This window comes from Panicum virgatum, chromosome 3N (genome assembly GCF_016808335.1).
Source record: "Panicum virgatum strain AP13 chromosome 3N, P.virgatum_v5, whole genome shotgun sequence".
NCBI lineage: Eukaryota > Viridiplantae > Streptophyta > Magnoliopsida > Poales > Poaceae > Panicum > Panicum virgatum.
Window position 1 is genome coordinate 29,670,759 of NC_053147.1, and position 19,329 is coordinate 29,690,087.

General features: G+C 52.6%; 1 protein-coding gene across 1 annotated transcript; it reads left to right on the forward strand.

Annotated features, from left to right (window-relative positions):
• The first annotated feature begins 4,898 nt into the window (after window positions 1-4,898).
• Window positions 4,899-5,719, forward strand: LOC120667727 (uncharacterized abhydrolase domain-containing protein DDB_G0269086-like). The gene is made up of 3 exons (XM_039947745.1): window positions 4,899-4,991; window positions 5,082-5,597; window positions 5,693-5,719. Exons 1-3 carry the CDS (start codon window positions 4,899-4,901, stop codon window positions 5,717-5,719), a joined length of 636 nt encoding a protein of 211 aa, XP_039803679.1.
• Window positions 5,720-19,329: the final 13,610 nt, after the last annotated feature.

Sequence of the window (19,329 nt, forward strand, 5' to 3'; positions counted from 1 at the left end):
ACAATCCTTACCCAAATACCCCTTTTCTCTACATGTGTAGCAAGTGCGATGTTTGGCTTTGCTTGACTCAAAATTGTCCTTGAAATTATGCACTTGCTTCACTTTGGGTTTCACCCATGATTTACAATCCTGATTACACTTGTAGGAGTGAGATAGGGCTTTCTGGGCTCCACCCGGTCTGACCGGTCGGGTCAGACCTGACCTCACTTTGTTGAATGGGGCATGCTGCAATGAGGTGACCCTTTTCTTTGCATCTGAAGCATACCCTAGTTCTTGCACGTTGCTTTTCTTTTCTTGAAAGCTTTGTCTTGTTCTTGGATTCAATGTTTGACCTTTTGACTTGAACAAGACTTTCTTCTTTTGCTTGATCTTGTTGAGGAGCAAGGGTAGTGGAATTTGAGCCCTTCTCAAGCTTTTTCACCATGTTATCACAGTTATCTTGAGAAGGTTGCACATCACCCTTGCTCTTCAACTTGATCATTTCAATTTTGAGCTCCTTGACCTCTCGCTTAAGTTCATCATTTTATTTCGCGATGAGGTCATCACATGACTCTGCAACAACATGCTCAACACAAGAATTTGTTGCTTGGGAGCAACACGGTTTATCACAAGATAACATAATTTGAACCGGTGAGCATATGCAGGTGCGTGTGGGAGGTTGATAGTGTGTTACCGATGTTATCACAACCTCATGAGCAATGTCTAGCATAGCATGTGATTCAGCAAGCTTCTCATTGGAGTGTTCAAGCTCCTTATGAGTGCCTTGCAAAGCCATGTGCTTGCTAGTGAGACTCTCAACTTGAACCTTGAGCATTTGATTTCCTTTCTCCAATGACGCTACACAAATAGATGAGTTAGTAGCATTAGCATAATCGTTGGACAATTCATGATACCTCTGTGCCAAAAAATCTTGTTCTTGTTTGATCATTTCAAGTTCTTGAGTTAAAGCCTTGATAACTCTAACTTGAAATTCATCTTCCTTGGTCATTTCATTGATTTTGGCCATCAAGCATTTGTTATCAACATCACTGGAAGATGCTGATATTTCTGAAGCTTGTGCTTGTCTTGATCGCCTTCGGGAGTATTTCTTGCTCTTCTTCTTTTGGTTCCTGGTCAGACCGGTCTGACCGGTCACATGGACCGGTCTGACCGATTCCCACTGGGAACCAGCAGACTCTGTTGTTTCTGCTCCTTGTTCTTCGGAAGGAGTCACAAGAGGATGAGAGTGTGTTGCTGTTGTAGTACACTCCTCTAGTGACTCCTCTTCTTCTTCTTGATCTTCATCGTCACCATCTTCTTCACATATTGACTCAATGAACTTCCAAAGATGATGGGCATCAAATCGTGTCTCTTTCAACTTATCATCCTTGTGTATAAGATCTGATAGTTCTCTGTCCATGTTCTCAAACAAGAGATTAACAGCACGACGATTGTTGATTAAACATTTCATCTCCTCATTTGACAATTTGAACAAATTGTCAAAGTCATTAGGAAGAATGCTTTCTTCAACAATCTGCTCAAAGTAAGGACCCATGGTCCTCAAGAGATTAAGTATATGAGCTGACCAAGAAGAGTAGATTGAGCCATCTAGAGATAGCGGCTCAAACGGTACCTCACAAGTAGTCGACATCATGATACTCCAAGCGGTGAAGCTTCAATCTAGAGACCTCGCTCTGATACCAATTGAAAGGACCTTGGATGCCGCCTGGAGGAGGGGTGAATAGGCGTTCTAAAATTTCTGCAAAATTCAACACTTAAAAGCACTGTCAGCAGACATACCGGTCAGACCGGACAAAGACTTAACCGCAGAAATCAAAAGGCAACCGGTCAGACCGGTTGTGTAGACCGGTCAGACCAGTCCTATGCAGAACTTGCCCCACAATCAGAGTTTATCCCCTCTTTCACTCTAGCACAAATGTAACTTGATGAAGTGTCTTTGTAGATGATATCAAGTATATTTCTAGTCCCTGCACACACAAAAACAACACCACCAAGTAGATCGAAGCGGAAGCACAAAGTAATAGCTAGAGAAATGAGTAGTAAGGCAAACCACAAAGGAGACACAAGGATTTGTTTCTCAAAGTTTAGATTCACCAACGTGAATCCTACGTCTTCGTTGAGAAACTCGTTGGGCTTGAGTCTCTTGCAACTCGATCCCTTGAGTTGGGTCTTTTTCAACCACTTCTCCTTGCCACTATCTTGATCCTTTCCACCAAGGGGGCAAGATCATGCCCGCACAAACTTGCCGCTGCTCACCACACCGTTGGGAGCTAGCCGGCGACATCTTGCCGTCTAGGAGGCACACCTCCAAGAGTAACAAATGTAAAGCGAATCTTTGACGGAACCAAGAGTGCTCAAGCCATGGTTGCTCTCAACAGCTCGAGATGGAGCTCTCACAATGCTCAACAATCTCACACACACTCAATCTCTCAACCCAATACAAAGATATGAAATCTAGTTAACACAACTCACAAAGAGTGTTGGGGAGAGCTAGCTGGTCAAGAAAATACTTTGGGAAGCTCAGGAGAATTCCAAGAACCAGCAGCCCTCAAAGAAGAGAGCTGAGGGGTACAAATACCCTACTTCCAAAAACTAGCCGTTGCTCTGTCAGTACAGACCGGTCAGACCGGTCGGTTCAAATAAACTAGCCGTTGGCCCCTTACCGGTCAGACCGGTCCGGGCCAGAGAAGCCCAAACCCCTGTTTACAAGACTCCACTTGATCCATCAAGTCAAGACTTGATCATTCAAGTATTTCTATGTTAGTTCTCAGAGGTTTTCTCTCAGGATTCTCTCATGAGTCATCTATGTGCACTTTTGACCGAGTCAAGTAATCAATGTTGCATCCCTCTTGATAGTACGTCATACCTATACTCAAGATTAAATTTAAAATACATTTCATCCACTTGAGTCTTGAATCACTTCATATTTGCCATACATTGATTTCCTTGAACTTGGGATTCCAACATTGCATAATCTTCTCTTTTGAGCAATTCCATACTTGAGCTAGTGACTTAGAGTCCCAATACTTTTGCAAATCTATCCTTGGATCCTCAAGTCACTCCAATAAGATATTTGATGCATTGCATCGCTTCTCACAACAAGGCTTGGATATGATTCTTCGAACACCCCACGGATACTAGCACTTCACCTTAGCAATTCGCACACATGGTAAGCCGTCGCTCCACCAAAGCTTGCTTAGTTCCTCGCACTAGTCATCTCAGTTGGTTTCTTCATCACTTACCCTTGCCATGTTGAGTTAGGCTTTGCACACCAACAATGAATTCAATATTCCATTCTCATATCTTCATTTCTTTGTCTTGCGTCGTCATCATGAATGATAACCATATTTCACACATTGCAAGCTTCCATAAATAAGACCAATATATCTTGCTCACAAGTGTATGTCTCTTTTTAATTTTATTAACCCATGAAGCCTTATAATAATGCTTTCAACAATTTGTACCTCAAATGTGCCAAGCCATATATATATATAACACTTGTTGTCATTGCATGAACACTTGTTTCTTGTTTCTCTTCACAATATGCTTGACATTTACTAGTATTTGCTATTTGTTTGATTATATATCACATGAGTTAATAACAATAATTGATTTGCAAAGAAATCCCTGCTCATGACAACTTCAATAATGTCGTTAGTCCTTTAATCATGTTGTCATTCTACTCACCAAAATCCATTAGAGCCTAGATGCACTTACACCACCTCGTGCACCTCACCCCCAACGCCATCCTCACGCTTGCACTCTTAGCGCATGCATGTGAGGCGTCCGTGGGGATGGGCCCATCAATGGCGCTCTTCTGCCAGTTCTTCAGCCTGGTGAGGTCTCCGTCCCTCTCCCCCGGTGCAGGCGTCGACCCGCAGAACCGCATGGTCGGCGGCGTCTTCTTTCGGCGGCGCGGCAACAACTTCTTTCCCCTCGCCCGGAAGGGCAAGTGGGAGAACTGGGAGAGGCAGTGGTTGTACATGAAGGTGGATGACCCCTCCCCATGCCTGTGTCTTCCTCATGGGCCACCGGTGAGCAACCCCTGATGGTTCGAGATGCCGAAGCTGGGAGTCGCGTGGAGGCCGGTGCTCGACCGGATCAACGCATTCTGGTGGGACCCAACGGTGACGTTCTTCCCGGAGGGGGTGATGCCATTGTGTGGGGATCCTACGGCCGGCATCATCATCGATGGCCTCCTGGTGACCCACACACAGGGGCTGGCCCCGCTGCTGTCGTCTCCTGCTCCTAGCGGAGGTGATTGTCACAGCCATGCACTTGGAGGAGGTGGCGCCGTCGGCAGGAGCGGGAGCACGCCAGAGTCCAGCCGGGGAGGCATCAAGCACGCGCGTTCTCCCCCATCACGGTGGACTCGTCGTCGGGCGGGGCTTCCTCAGCTACGGCCTCACCTTCCGCCGGTGAGCGGGCACCGGCGCCGAAGCGGCCAACGCTCTTCTCCCCAACATGGCGGCAGATGCGCCCGGTAGGTACCAGGTATGTCCCGACTCCGTAGTCTAATTCTGACGTGTCTCCCTTGTTTTGGACAGGAGCGCCGCCGATGGCCTCGTGGCAAGTGCTGGAGATGCTGCTCCGCGTGCGGACCCTTCGGTGGGAACGTCGTCGGCACCCGTCGCGGCGCCCATCGTACCACCGGCTGTGGTCGACGTCGAGACTGCGGACACGGGGGCGTCGGTGAACCTGGCGGTGGCACCCGCGGCGGACTCCCTTGTGCTAGCCCTGGGCAAGCACAGGTGGTTCTGCTCGACGCCGACAATGGGACTGGTCCCCTGGGGGCCCAGCCTATGCCGGCGGAGCAGCTCCAAGCCACCGTAGCTGTGGAGCAGGAGGGCGCGGGGGCCACACTGCCCCTAGGGAAGGTGCCGCCCGCTCCCTTGTCGATGGCGCAGATCCCCGCCGCGATGGAGGTGGCACTCCAGGGCCTGCGCGGGCTCCAAGAGCGTGGAGCTGCGATCGACCCCGCCAATCTGGAGGCTTGGGAATGCGACCTCCATGAGCGCAAGATGGAGTTCCAATGCTGCAGCGAGCAGCTCCAGCTCACCATGTTCGATGCTGGCCGCTAGGCGGAGGCCGCGGCGACGGAGGAGCGGCGCTACGCGGCAGAAGCGGCCGCCAACGCCACCAGGGAGGCAGAGCTCGCGCGGAGGGAGGCGGAGGCAGCCTCTCGCGTGGCGGCCTTGGACGCGCGCACCCAGGCCTTGACTGACCGGGAGGAGACCGCCCATCGAGAGGCGGCCGCCGAGGCGGCGGCCAAGGATCGGGCGGCGGAGGTTGAGCGGGAGGCGCGCGACCATGCCTCGGCTGCGGCCCAGGATGCGGCCACCAAGGTGAAGGAGGCTCGGCTCCTCCTCAAGGGTGAGAAGCAGGAGGCCGCCCACCGTGTCACAATTGCGAAGGCGGTGGCCTTTGACGCCACGACGCGTGCCGCGGCCACTGAAGAGAAAGCCGCCCATCTGGACGCGGCGGAGGGCATCGTCCAGGGGTTTGAAGACGAGGCACGCACCCAGACCCTCGCCGTGGCGAGAGAAGTGGTGAATACCTTGGTCCCGGTGGCCCTGGCGGCCATCCTGCCAAGGACGGTGCCGACCCAGAGGCCCAGCTTGAGGACACGGCGGAGGGGGCGGAGTTGGCCAGTAGGGCCCACTTTAGCTTTTTTTTTCTTTTGCTTCTATAGATATTCGGCGCCTCCGTGCGCTTGTAATGAACTCCCGTGGTGGAAGTACTCTTCTTTTGTGATGAGCAGCTTGGCCCATTCATCTTAATTTCTTTTGTTGTCGATTCGTTGTCGCTCTGCCATTGGGAGCAGTTTGTACGCCGTGCATCCCTCACCGCGTTGGAGCCCCTGGGGATGCTCAGCGGCGAGGCCTGCACCATCTCCCTTGACGTGATGAGAGAGCCGGGTCAAGGGAGCAGCCATCGTGGCGCGCATGCCCTGGGCCAGACCAGGTGCTCGGACCCCTGTGGCGCCCATGCCCCACTGCCAGTCCTGTTGATCGGGGTGTGTGGCGGGGCCGGAGCCGTTGTCGTGCTCGCCTTGCCTTGCCACCGCGCCACCCGAGGGACTGAACGAGGCAGAGAGCGCGCCGGAGTGGGGTGCTTCTTGGAGACCAGTGGATCCTTCGAGGGTCCGCTAGGAGACCCTAGTCGGACCGCCCGTGACCCCTGCCAAGCTATAAATGGCCAGGCATGGGGCCTCTTCAAGCTCAAGTCTGCCCAGCTTTAGCCAAGAAATGGCCAAGCCATCAGACCCGAGTTCAATGGCGGGACCTCCGGAGCTCGTCCCTGAGGTCACCCTTGCAGTTGTGCTCCCCGACACATGGGGAAAGCCTGGGGGTGCCGCTGCCCCCCCCCCACCCCTCCAGTGTAGTGGAGTAGGGTCAAAACGACATCGTGGGCTTGGGCACCAACGACGCTCCCAAAGCACGGATGAGGCGGTCCTCCGAGTTCTCCGACGGTAGCCCGGGCGGCTCCCCCTCGAAGCATCCCCCTCTGACTCGAGTGTAGGAGTGGGGTTGAAGGGGGGCTTGTTTCCCGGGAAGAAAGGAAGGAGTGGCTGCGAGTGTTCTTCCTAAGAGCACTCGTGCCCACTGCCTTCTATCCCTACTGCTGCCAGAATCCGTGGCGCTCCCAGATGAGGGGGCTGCTGCTCCACCGCGTCGCCGGCTTGACGTCTTCCTCCACTGTGAGGGAGGAGGGCATTTGCAGATTTGCACGCGTGTTGGAGCGGAGCCCTCCGGGCCGCTGCTGCTCCTGCTCTAGGACTGCTAGCCCCCGGCCAGCCGCCATCCGCTGGAGGTCGCCGTCGGCCGACGAGTGATCCTCATCTTCCTTGTCGGCTGGCGGCCTCCCTCCAGATGATGGAGCTTGCTGTTGCTGCTGGTGCTGACACTGGGGCTGGGCCAGTTTATGCTACTAGTTCAGATGAGGGGCTCGGAGCCTTTCTCATCTTCCCTAGTGCCGGTATTTCCTCCAACGACACCCTGCGGAAGGGCGTCGCTTGCTTCGTTGGCTGCACTGAGGCCGTCAAGAGCCTCCGGCAGCGTCTTCAGCAGGGGCGACTGCTTTTCAGCAGTTGCTCCAACATGCTAACCCGGGGTGCGCGGGGTGGACAAGAGCATATGCTCTCATCTCTTCCCACACCCCGGGGCTGCATGTCGACCCCGTGGCCCTTCCTGCTCGCGGTCCGGTGGGTGAGGCCACCTTGGCCTCGCTGTAGCCCCGCTCCAGCTGCGGCATGGTGCTCCTGGTGGACCAGGAAGTTCTTCGCGGCAGCTTCATGTATCCGGATCTGCACTTGTACTGTGTACATACCGAAAAAAGCAATAAAATTCTCCTTTTTTGGGATCCTGGGACCCCGGTCGGTTTCGACCTTTTCTGTGTGTGGAAAACTTTACTTGTTGCCTTTATTCCTTATATAGAAAATGCTTGTGTCCAGGGGTGATTGCCTGTTCACTACTCCGGAGCTTCCCGGCACGAGGAGTTGGTGAGGCCGTAGGGTTCCCGACGCGCAACTGATCCCGGAGTCCGGAGACCAAGCAAGGAGTCGGAGTTGGCCGGGAAGAGCTTGTGAGCCCCGCAACCAGCATGCGACTAGGCCGAGAGTGTCCTTTTTTCATGATGCTAGGCGTCCCACACGCCGCGACACAATAAGGTTTTGAATTTGCAAGGAATTAAAAACATTGCTCATCATAAGTAGCAAAGTAGTGTGTTACCTAGGTAAAGGGGAGCCCCGGGGCCCAGTTTCCCGAGGTGACCTCGGGCTGCGTTGTTCTTGCCAGAGCATAGAGATTTCCCTCTTGTTGGCACCGTTGAGGTTGATCTTTTTTCCGGTAGGCCTGCACGCAAGGCCTTCATCGTGGCTTTACACGTCCGGGTTCGTGACATGTGCTGGGCATACGCCAGAAATAGCAATAAAGTTTTCTCTTTTTTGGGATCCCAGGATCCTAGTCTCCTCTGACCTTTCTTATTTGTAGGAAACTTTATTTGTGGCCATTTGTTTTCTTATGCGAAAAGGTTTTGTGTCCCATGGTGGTTCGCTTGTTCACTACTCTGGAGCTTCCCAGCACGAGGAATTGGTGAGGGCGTAGGGTTCCCGACATGCAACTGATCCCGGAGTCCAAAGACCAAGCAGGGAGTCAAAGTTGGCCGGGAAGTGCCTATGAGCCCCGCAACCAGCATGCCGACTCGGCTGAGAGAGACCTTTTTCATTACTCTGGGCGTCCCAATCGCCGAGACACAAAAAGTTTTTTTGTATTTGCAAGGAATTCAAATTATGCCCATAAGAAAGATGGTACATAGGCAGGAGGGAGCCCCCGGGCCAAGCTTCCTGACGTGTCCTCAGGTCGCTTGGTCCTCATGCCGGAGCGTAGAGACTCTCCCCACATACGTACAGGACTTTAAGGGATGCTTGGATTTTCCAAGCGTCGGGTGCTCGCGCCCCATCCTTGTTGGAGATTCTAAGCACGCCGGGCTAGTTTTTCTCCATCACGCGGAAGGGGATTTTCTTTAACATGTGGGTGGGAGTTTGTTCGTCCCTTCGCACGATTGGAATCGGCGCAGTGCCATTTTTTCGACAAAGAGGGGTGCGGTAGCACATTGTGATGTGTCACCGTCATGGGGTGATGCGCAAGTTATTGAGGACTTCCGACAAATCCCGCGTGAGGGTCTCCGATCGCCGGGCCCTCACTCCGACATCGTCGATGTATGCTTCAACGTCGGGGGACTGGGAGTCCTGTAGTTCAGCACACATGGTCTGTTGGAATGCCAGACCAGCGTTCTCGAGCCCGAAGCGCTTGCGGATGAAGCCTTGCTCCTCCGGGGCTGAGAGCCGGATCTTCTTTTGATTCGGACGCGTGCCGGGGCTCACGACAAGATTATGCTCGATCACTTCCTTGGGGGCCCTGGGCATGTCGGACGGTTTCCATGTGGGCTCGTCGACATTTTCTAGGAGGGAAGTGACGAGCACGCCTTCCTATTTTCCCCCGGCTCTGCCCCTGCCGTGATGGTCTTCTCAGGATCGTCCCCAAGGCGGACCACCACAGCCATGAACTTGGCGAGCGCTGGGTGCCCAAGTATGTTGTTGTAGGGGAGGTCAAAGTGTGCCACGTCGAACATAATGTTCTCCGTGCGGAAGTTGTCTCTCCCGCCAAATGTGACAGGTAGCTCGATCTGCCCCAACGGGACGGTCTTCCCGTCGGTCACCCCGCAGAATGGAGCGGAAGGGGTGAGCTTGCGCTCCCCGATCTGCATCATGCGAAACACTTCCGGCGACAGCAGGCTGAGGCCTGCTCCGCCGTCCACCAGGGTCCTGCCGACCCCGATGTTGCAGATGGTGGGTGTCACGACGACCGGGAGGAGGCCCACCCCCACCATGTTGGAAGGGTGGTCGCTCCGGTCGAATGTGACAGGAGTTCTTGACCACTTGAGAGGTTGGGAGCCCTCGGGTGTCGGGGACGCCTCACAAACCTCCCTCTAGAGGAGCTTGGCTCTCCTCCGGGATAGTGGTGCACTCGCCCCACCGAAGCCGGTGGCGACTGTGTGTTACGACTCCTGGAAGCCCAAACCAACCCCACCTGGGCCGGCTTGGTCGCGGTCGTCGAGGTTGTTGGCATTTCTTATGCCTGATGGAATAGATATTACGCAAGCGCACAGAATCACCGATGTAGCACTTCACCTTGGAGTATTCTAGGGTATCGTATTTTTCCTCAGGGAAGCACTATGGTAAAGAGTATCGTAAATCGAATGATAACCGTACTAGCTTAATCGTCTGACTACCTAGACGGGGGTAAGCCAGATGGATAAGTAAGATAAACGGCCAGGCAATGACCAAGTGACACATGGAGGTTCAACTCCTTAGAGAGGTAGCAGCTGGGAGGACAACGAGCGAGATAAGAAACCTGATACACTTCTGAACTATCGAGCTAGCCTCTCTAGATCAGACTAAACACCTAACTAGTTCTCGGGAAAGCAGAGCTTACTTCGGCGGCTGGAAGAGGAAGGACTTCAGAAAGGAATGAGAGGGGAGTCCAACGGCAACCTGCACTACTGCTATGAAAACACCTGAACGTGGTGGACTACAAAGGATGGATAGGGCTGTCACCACCTACCGACTACCACAACGGTTCCGTGGGGTGGAACACACTTTCTACCTAACACTATGGTCAGACACCACATCTGCACTCGGTGCTAGGATTTCTCTCGAGGCCTTTGAGAGAAATCCCCCTCAACCTAGAGCACTAACTTGAGATACTCTAGTCCGGGCGAGAAAACTCGTAAGATAGGATCCCGATTACTAGAGAGATAACTTAGCCTAAACTAAAGGAAAACTTCCACGCTCGAGCTAGACACTCAGACTCGAGTAAATAAAAGATAGCGGAAAGTAAAGCTGACTCAAAAAAGTAGAGAAGATAACTTATATTGATAATGTCAAAAGAAAGATCCAAGAGCTATACCAGACTTCCGACGACTCCGGAATCCCGAGCAAGCTCGACTCGACTCTAACTCCCAAGCTACTAACCTAATCTAGAAAGTACAAGTGAAGAGAGAAGAGCTCTAATGGTGTGTGTACAAGTGACGGATGTTGCCTCTATTTATAGCCTTCCAGGGTCGGTTCTTGGCAGTTAAACCCCGTAGCGTTAGTTGTAAGCAGGTAAGGTCGGTGTGCTTGTCTTCCACGCGAAGCCAGAGCCCGAGAGGCTGCAAGGTGGGGCCGGCCGGCCTCCCTTAGGTGGCCGGCCGGCCTCCCTTAGGTGGCCGGCCTGGGGTGTGGCCATCTGGCCACCGCCTTTGCACGGACGTCCCTGATTGCTTCCTGAGGTCGGTATTCGTTACGTGGCCCGAACGCTGGCGGTTGTAGGCCGGCCGGCCTCCATCTAGCCCAACTTGGCCCCCTGTTGCGCCGACGTTCCCTCTGCATACTTGTGATCTTGCCACGGTGGTGGATCGCTGTCCTGGACCCAAGTAGGTACTGAGTTGTGGGTCCTTTGTTCTTTGTGCAAGCCTTTCGATCCATCTGATCAAACCAAGACCCAATCCTCGACTCAGGGCATTATGATCGTGTCACATTGCCTCTGGATCGCAGCCGGGGCCCTATCTTCAGGGGTGCCAGGCCGGCCGGCTTGGGAGAGGCCGGTCGGACTGGGTTTTTGCCCAATTTTGCCTATTTTTGGAACACCTGCTCCTGACATCAAAACTCATCCTAAACTTGTGGAACTCATTAGAAATAAATAAAATATAAATGGAACATAGTGTAAAGCTTGTGTTATACCCGAGAAGTTGACGGCTAGAGTGTGAAATAATGGCCATCAACAGAGGTCGTCGCGGTCGTCGGGGCGACGGTCATCGCGTCCCCGCTGGCGCTGTGCCACGAGGTCCTTAACGAGGCGGCACTCGATGAGGTCGTGCCGGTTGGTGGAGTGGAGTTCGCACCACTTGTCATCGTCCTGGCGAAGAGGAGTGGGCTTCCTTTCGTGACTCGCAGGGTTTCCCCTGGGTGTGGCTTAGGACGTCCCTCCATGGCCAGGACAGCGGTAGCCTTCCGCTTGTTCGCCTAGACGCCGGGCTTCGGGCCGTCACGCGTCGGAGGTTCCTCGGGGACACCCCGGCGCACGGCCCTGGTGTGCGCCTCGGCCTCCCGACCATATTTGCCACCAGAGCAAACAGCTCAGAGACAGTTTCCACATTGTGGGTCTCGAGCTTGCCCACCAACTGTTTGTTGGTGACCCCCTCGCTGAATGCCATGATGACGGCAGTTGGCCAGATACGGGGGATGGTGTTGTGTACCAGGCTAAAGTGCTGGATGTGTTGTCGCTACATTTTTCCCTTGCGTTGTCGGACGGCGAGGAGATTGTCGTGACTTCCGGGTTGGGTGAACGACCCAGAGAAGTTCGTGACGAACTGCTTGCACAGCTCTCCCCAGGACCCGACGGATCCCAGTGGGAGGTTCATAAGCCATGAGCGAGCAGTGCCCTGGAGGGCGACGTGGAAGTAGTTCGCCATGACCTGGGGGCCTCCCCCCCCCCCCCCCGCCTGGATGGCAGTGGTGTAGATTTGGAGGAATTCCTCCGGGTCGATGGTGTCGTCATACTTCTCAGGCAGGTCCGGTCGGAACTTGGTGGGCTAGTTGACCCGCCTCAAGTTCGCTGTGAAAGCCCGGCAGCCGGCCCCGTACGGGCCGATGTTGTCGTCGGAGGTGGTGTCGTTGCCCGTGGGCTCGCCGGATGACACTGCTTGTCAGTGGCTTGGCGCCTCCTCTCCCGCGCTCTCTCCAGAGCGGTGCAGGCATCCGCGCTGGCACTCACCCCATTGAGGTGAGACCAGATGTCAGGGGTTCCCCCGACGTAGGTAGCCGATCGTTGGGGCTGCACCGTGGGCACCCCACAGGTGGCGCTGGAGCTTTGCGCCTTGGGTCCTAGTGCGGCCTTCCGCACCAGGTTGGCCAGCTCATCGAGCCATTCCCCCTCAGGGGTGCCTGCTCCCGCCCTCAGCGGAGGGTGGCGGAGCAAAGCACGTGTCGCGGCGAGCTGCGAGCCGCCGCGCCGCTCGGCCCCGCGCTTCCGCACGAAAACGGGTGACGCGGGCATTGACCGATGATGTCCCACCGAACTCGGCCCGAAGGACACTGAGCCGCGGCGGCGCGGTGATGTGCGATGCCACCCGGCGAATGGGTAGGATCATGGTTGATGAGCTCCCAGCCCCCAGACGAGGAGGGGCGCTGGAGAGCCCCCGACGTGGATGCACACCTTCATTACCGCTCTCGCGGTCTCACTGTCGGAACGGTCAGAGCGATTCGCCATGGATTTCTACGAGGTGTAGCTTCACAGAAAGGAAATCTTACATGCTATACCCCGTACCTGGCCCGCCAGCTGGTGGTGGGTGATTACCACTAGCAGGTATTACTGGGAACCCCCGTTTAGAGATTCGGCCAGGGGTATAAACCGCGCAAGGATCTCCCCTAAGGAAGCGAATTGAGACAATGGTTTTTAGACAGGTTCAGGCCGCCCGGAGGTGTAATACCCTACGTTCTGTGTGTGTTGTGATTGGTTCTTTGGTGATCCCGAGTTGGAGATCCCAAGCCTGGAACCAGTGTATCAGTTAGGTCCCGAAAAGATCCGTCCCCTTACATGTCCTGGGATGCTTCTATTTATAGGCTACATTTGCCTTCTCTGTTGCTTCCCTAACTAGTGTGAATGTACCCTTTGCATGGTGGGCGCCGTCTTCCAGGCTGCCTGCCTCAGTCAGGCGGGCAAGCATCTTGTTAGGCCCGCAGTAGTGGGCCTCTGGGTCCCGCCAGTGTCATAGGCGCTCCGGGGTGACTCCGAGGAGTCCCGGGGTCACCATAGACACTGACCGGTGGGTCTTCTCGTCCTGAGGTGTCCCGGGGCAGTCTGGCCGGTCCCCGCGCTCCCGGGGCTCCCTAGAGGGCGCTCGGGGCAGCGCGAGTGTGGGCACGTGGTGTCCTCCGGGGTCGCCCTATGGACCCTCCTGGTCTGGGGCATCCCTGTTCAGCTTCAGGGTGCCACCCGGGGTGGCTCTGCCTTTTACCGCGACGAAGGCGCGGTAAATGGAGGTGGGTCTCAGCCACCGTCCATCTTCAAGCCGATGGGATGGGTAGCACAGAGATAAGCTATCTGCCGCCTATCATCTTATCTTCTGAGCGCACGACATCTCCGTAATCATGATGTTCTTACGAGGAAGCCACGCACCCCCACGGACTCTGTCTGGAGTCCGGAGGCGATGTGCTGTAACTGCCTGGTAAAAATCTTTCTACCAGACAGGTGTGTTCGAGGGGAAGGAAACATCCCCCCGGGCTTCACGCGCCGGGTCAGGCCCGGCCCGTTCTTGGTGGGCGCCCACCCCCAGGGGGCGGACGCTCATGGTGGGGGCCCACGGCCGCGCTCGGCTGACGTCGCCGGCTGATGTGGCTGGCGGGCCCCGTCCTCCTTAATCGCGCATGATTCCAGGGTCATGGGGACCCCGTTCTCATTACGCTGACAAGCGCGGAAAAGGGAGGCAAGGGGCGTGACCACACGAGCTTGACTCTGCTGCCATATCGGCTCCGGCCATGGTGGCTCCGATCTCGGCGCCATTCCCAGCGGAGCAAGGCAGGGTGGCAGGGAGGTTGGGCTGGCCCGCAGCCAAGGTAGTCCGCACGGAGTTGGCACGACGATGGCATTACGCAGTCCTTGCATGGGCGGCCTGCAACGGTGAGGTAAGGGGGGTGGCCGGGTGGCACCATGTTCCGGTGGCGGCGGCACGGGTAAGGGTGAGGAATGAGGTTGGGGAGGTCACGGAGGATGCGACGAAGCTTACCGTGTGCTCAGTTCGTGTGGAGGAAGGCCGGAAGATGGAGGTTGATGTGCGGGGTGGAGCTTCGAGTGGCCAACAATGGTGGACGGCGGTAGGGGAGCCGATTCCGGCCAAGGAAGGGGTCGGCCCGGCCTGTTGATGCTTGGCAAAGATGGAGGATGAGGTGGGGTGTCTCTTGGAAGGCGGAATCAAAGCGGGAGCGATAGGGATGGCCGGCACGGCGCTGGCGGTTCTCTCTGCTCCACCCGAGCTGGAGGAGGAAGAAGAGAGGGGGTTTGGGATCGGAATGGGGCGCTGGGGAGAGGATAAGGTCGCGCTCGCTATGGGTGAGGATCGCTGTAGCGGACGACATGTGGAGGTCGTCGGAGCTTTGCTGACAATGGCGAGTAGGCGGCGCTGTGCTCCGACGGTGGGGCCGACAATGACGGCACTAGAGTATTGAGTTGCATGCACCGATCAGTTCAACCCAAAAGGTTAAGCTGATGGGATGAGGTGGGCAATTCACTTATATTACAATACTCCCACTCACGTGGAGGCTCCCTTAGACCTCAGATGTGGAATAGAAGCGAGCAGCAATTATTTTATTTAATTGTGCTAACCAGGATTCGTACTCGAGACCTCTGGCTTTGATACCATATTGAGTTGCATGCACCGACTAGTTCAACCCAAAAGCTTAAGCTGACGGGGGAGAGGTGGGCAATTCACTTATATTCCAACATGGAGCACCGCGGCCGGGAGAGAGGAGAGATGAGAGAGAGGGGAAGAAAGAGAGAAATAGAAGAGAGATAAAAAATAAGATGACATTCGGGCTCCATCGCCATGTGTCACCCACATCACCAAAACCATCCAGCAAAATCACCGGATGGTCAAATGTGAACGGTTTTGATACTTGGATGGTCAAAAATACTTGATTTTGAAGTTGTATGACTAAAATCAAACTCAAACGATAGTTGGATGGTCAAAATAGACTTTATCCTTCTAACTTTCCTCGAATCAATCATAGTTGATGCCACCCAACTGATTGCTGGTGTTGCATATTTTCCCATCTTATATTAGTATGAAATACACCAGTATTTCTTAGATTTGTCTAGCGGTGTCACTTAGGCCGTTAAACCATCAATTGTCCGTTTTCCCTTGCATATCGTGTCGGTGTCCCTATTGTACCGTTTTGAAGGCTTCAAATAGCCCCTGTTTGAAACAGGGGAAAAGTACAAATCAAGTATGAAGCCAACATACGAAGAAATAGGGACAATGGAGCAATTCACCTTAAGTTAGGGGCAACTTGTTTTCATGAGGAACAAAATGACAATTATACATCTCAAGTGAGGACTGAGGACAGCACGATTCCTTAACTTAGATTTATGTCCCTAAACTTTGCCAAATAACGTGAAAGCATGCTATTTTGGTGTGGACGCTAGCAAGACATGCTATTCTAATTTGAACCCTAACAACGACGTTTTTTTGGGGCGCCGGGGGGGGGGGAGGCTTCATCTTGATTTTGGTGGGTTCTTTATATACTCATCAAAGGACGTGTTGGACTTGGTAGACAAATGTATGTCGCGGTAGTAAAATTTTGTGATGGATGATATATAAATGCTAAGTAGGCTAATTAACACAAAATCTAAAGGTTTGGACCTCCATGAGCTACTCGCAAGTTTAGGGATATTAATTGTAATTAATAGTTTGGGACTCTTTGATAACATCCTTCGACAAATTTAAGGGCCGGTGTTATATGTTACTCAAATTTTATTTCATTGGATGACAAGTGAATCTTGCAAGTTGAACACTACTCTTATTTGCCCAAACGCCACCGTGCATTTATGTCGTACTGACTAAATTCATCAGTTATAGTTCGGAATTTTTATTGGAAAAACTATTTCGGAAAATTTGAACCCACGTTAACGCCTAAGTGATAATGAGAGAGAGAGAGAAAAAAAGTATCATCAAGAAAAAAAGGTAAATGCGTCATTTTATTAACTCTTCTGGTTTTTTAGGAAGACACCAAAAATGTGTCTCATATCTGATTCATATCAAGAAAAATAATTGGTAGTACAATAGAAGAACAATTTGACACAAGAAGACATAAAGAAAATAAAATTACACCGAAGAGCTCTCTGGTCGCATTCTTCATCGATTGTTCGTCGTCCACCGGAGCTTGAGAAACACATTGAAAAGACAGTAAAGAAAAAGGGCACCTGCAAACGTCATCGCCACACAAGGCTTTGAAGACCGCAAAAACCACTCACTGCTTACAACGAGATCTAAGCAACACATGCTTACAATCTTTCACCACCAAAATAGAGAGTTGAAGAAATCGGATCTTGTCGCAGAACAAATCGAAAGAAGAGGTCGAAACCGCCACAATAAAAAACAACTGCATCTGATGATTCACACACTGCAAAGATCTAACGAGAAGATTCAGATCAACACCCATTTGGCCATCGTCGGTGCCGGAATGGACGTCGTCGAGATAGAGAAAGACCAGAAAGACCTTATTCCAATGCATCATCGTCACCATCACCTCATCGAGGTCACCAGAGAACCAAACTCTAAAAAAACTAATCAGATCTATAAAAAGAATAGGTCCTCGCTTCTCCACCTACCGGCGGCTAGGCCACCGGAGAGGTAGAGGAGGGCCGAGGGGCAGCGGTGGGAGGGCCTGCCGGCGGCAGAAGGTTTTTTTTTTTGGTTGCGTCGGCTCCAAGCGGGCCTGGCTGGTTTACAGGTGTAGAACCGCGCTAGCGCGCTGCAAGCCTTTGCAATAGTAGTGCAACCGCCAATTGGCAACCTGAAAGTGATCGGGTGCTCTAGCCTAAGAGGGGGAGGGGGTGAATTAGGCACTAATAAAAACTTAGACCTATGGCTCCAACTAGTTTGCACAAAGCTTAAACTAAAACATGCTATCTAGATGTGCAACTAGGTTGTTCTAGTGTGAAACCCCTATCCCAAAAGAGTTTAGCAACCTATAGCCTTTCCTATCAAGAAACTATTCTATGAAAGTAAAGGCACACAAATTGCTAGTATGAAATGCGGAAGCTTAAAGAGGGGGATAGGAGATAGCAAACTCTTGACGCGGGTGTTTATCCCGTGGTTCGGTTAGCCACAAAGGCACACCTACATCCACGTTGTTGTAGCACTCACTAAGAGTATTGCTACTCGGTCACCAAGTCTCTTCCGTGAACACAATCACGGTCACCTTAGCCCCGGGTTCCACTAAGGAGCTTCTCCACAAAGGATGGGGGTCTCCACGTCCCCCGCACAAAGTGTCTTCGCCGCTCCACACCAAGTCGGAGGGTCGATGACGTTGCCGGCGAGCTTCACGCTCCAAGGTGCCGGTGCACCAAGCTCTTGTTTTGGTTCGCTAAAGAACCACAGCACAAAGGCTTAAGGCCTTGCAATCTCACTCACTAAGAGCTAATCCTTTACACAACACTCTCAAAGTGTGCTAAGGGCTAAGGATATGATCTTGATGCTTTTGTATGGCTTGGAGATGTTCTTGGGTGTGTGTGGGATGTCCAGCAACTCCAGCAAGCTTCAAATGGCCGGGGTGAGGCGTATATATAGGCCACCAAGTCTTGTAGCCGTTGCTCCAACGGTTAGCTGAAAAACTGTGTATCACCGGAAGAACCGATGCCTCTTGGCAGGGTAGCGTCGGTTCATCCGGTCACTCATAACACGAAGTAGCCGTTGGACTGATGGCTGACGCAGAGACCACCGGTTGAACCGATGCTTTGCACCGATGCCTCACCGGTTCAACCGGTGCTGAAGGAATCTTCTCCTGGACGCTGACGTCATTACACCGGTGGTATGCACCGATGCACCGTCGGTTGAACCGGTGCTGAAGAAACTTCTTCTGGGCACTTGACATCGTCTCTGGTACAAAGGACGGCCATTGCACCGATGCCCTATTTTGGACCGTCGGTTCAACCGGTGCCTATAGGCTGACTTGGCTTCGATTCCCTTCTGCACCAAAGTATCAAGGCGTCGGTTCTTCCGACTACCATCGGATGCTCCGATGCCCTGGCGTCGGTTCTTCCGGTGCTCCTGAATTGAAGAGCGGAACCCCCGTAGGGGCTGCCCTTCGGGCCTTGCTACGCCTATTTTCTCTTTCTCTTTGTCATCACTTGAACCTAAAAGCCTGAGAATGATCATCTTAACAATCATATTAGTCCAAGTGTTGTGTTGTCATTCGATCACCAAAATCACTCGAAATGGCATAAATGGTGCCATATTCGTTACAATCTCCCTCTTTTTGGTGATTGATGACAACACAATCAAAGCAAGCATAGATTTGCAAAAATTGATAAATTTAACCACTAGATACCAATTGAAATCAATTGAGAACTGCTTACGCTTGCTTGGATGTTTACCATCATCCAATAATGACTTGGCCTCCCCCTAAAACCATGATTCCCCCTTTGAACCTCCCCTTATGTTGATACTTCTCCCTCATGACTTGATTCACTTAGGTATTTCTCCCCCTTTGGGATATACTTCTTTTCCTTGAGAAAATACATTGTTTTGATCCACATTTCTCCCCCTTTGGAATCAAATCACCTAAAAGGTCTTGTTCCTAAAAACAAGGTCTTGCAAAACAATATAGCTCAAGAGAAGATTAGTAGCCTAGGGAGTTAGTTCATGATTCATGATCCAATTGTATGATATCAATGAAGATACCAATTGAAAACTATACTATGGTGGATCACAAAATCACGAAACTAGCATGACATGAGCTAAGCTTTCCATAAGTATGTTCACAAAATGATAATGTGAAAATCAAGTGCACAACTAGAAGTAATAATTAGAAAGCTTAGATCATATCATGCACGGAGGTAGCTCTAAAGTAAATAGGATATGACAAAGATACCAATTTAATTAGTTTAGAACCTTACATACCTCCGGGGGTAACTTTGTTTACCTTGTATGTACCAAAAGAAAGTGACTTGCAACCAATTTGAAAGTCTTTAAACAAGAAGCACTTGGTACACCAAGGTTAAGCAAATG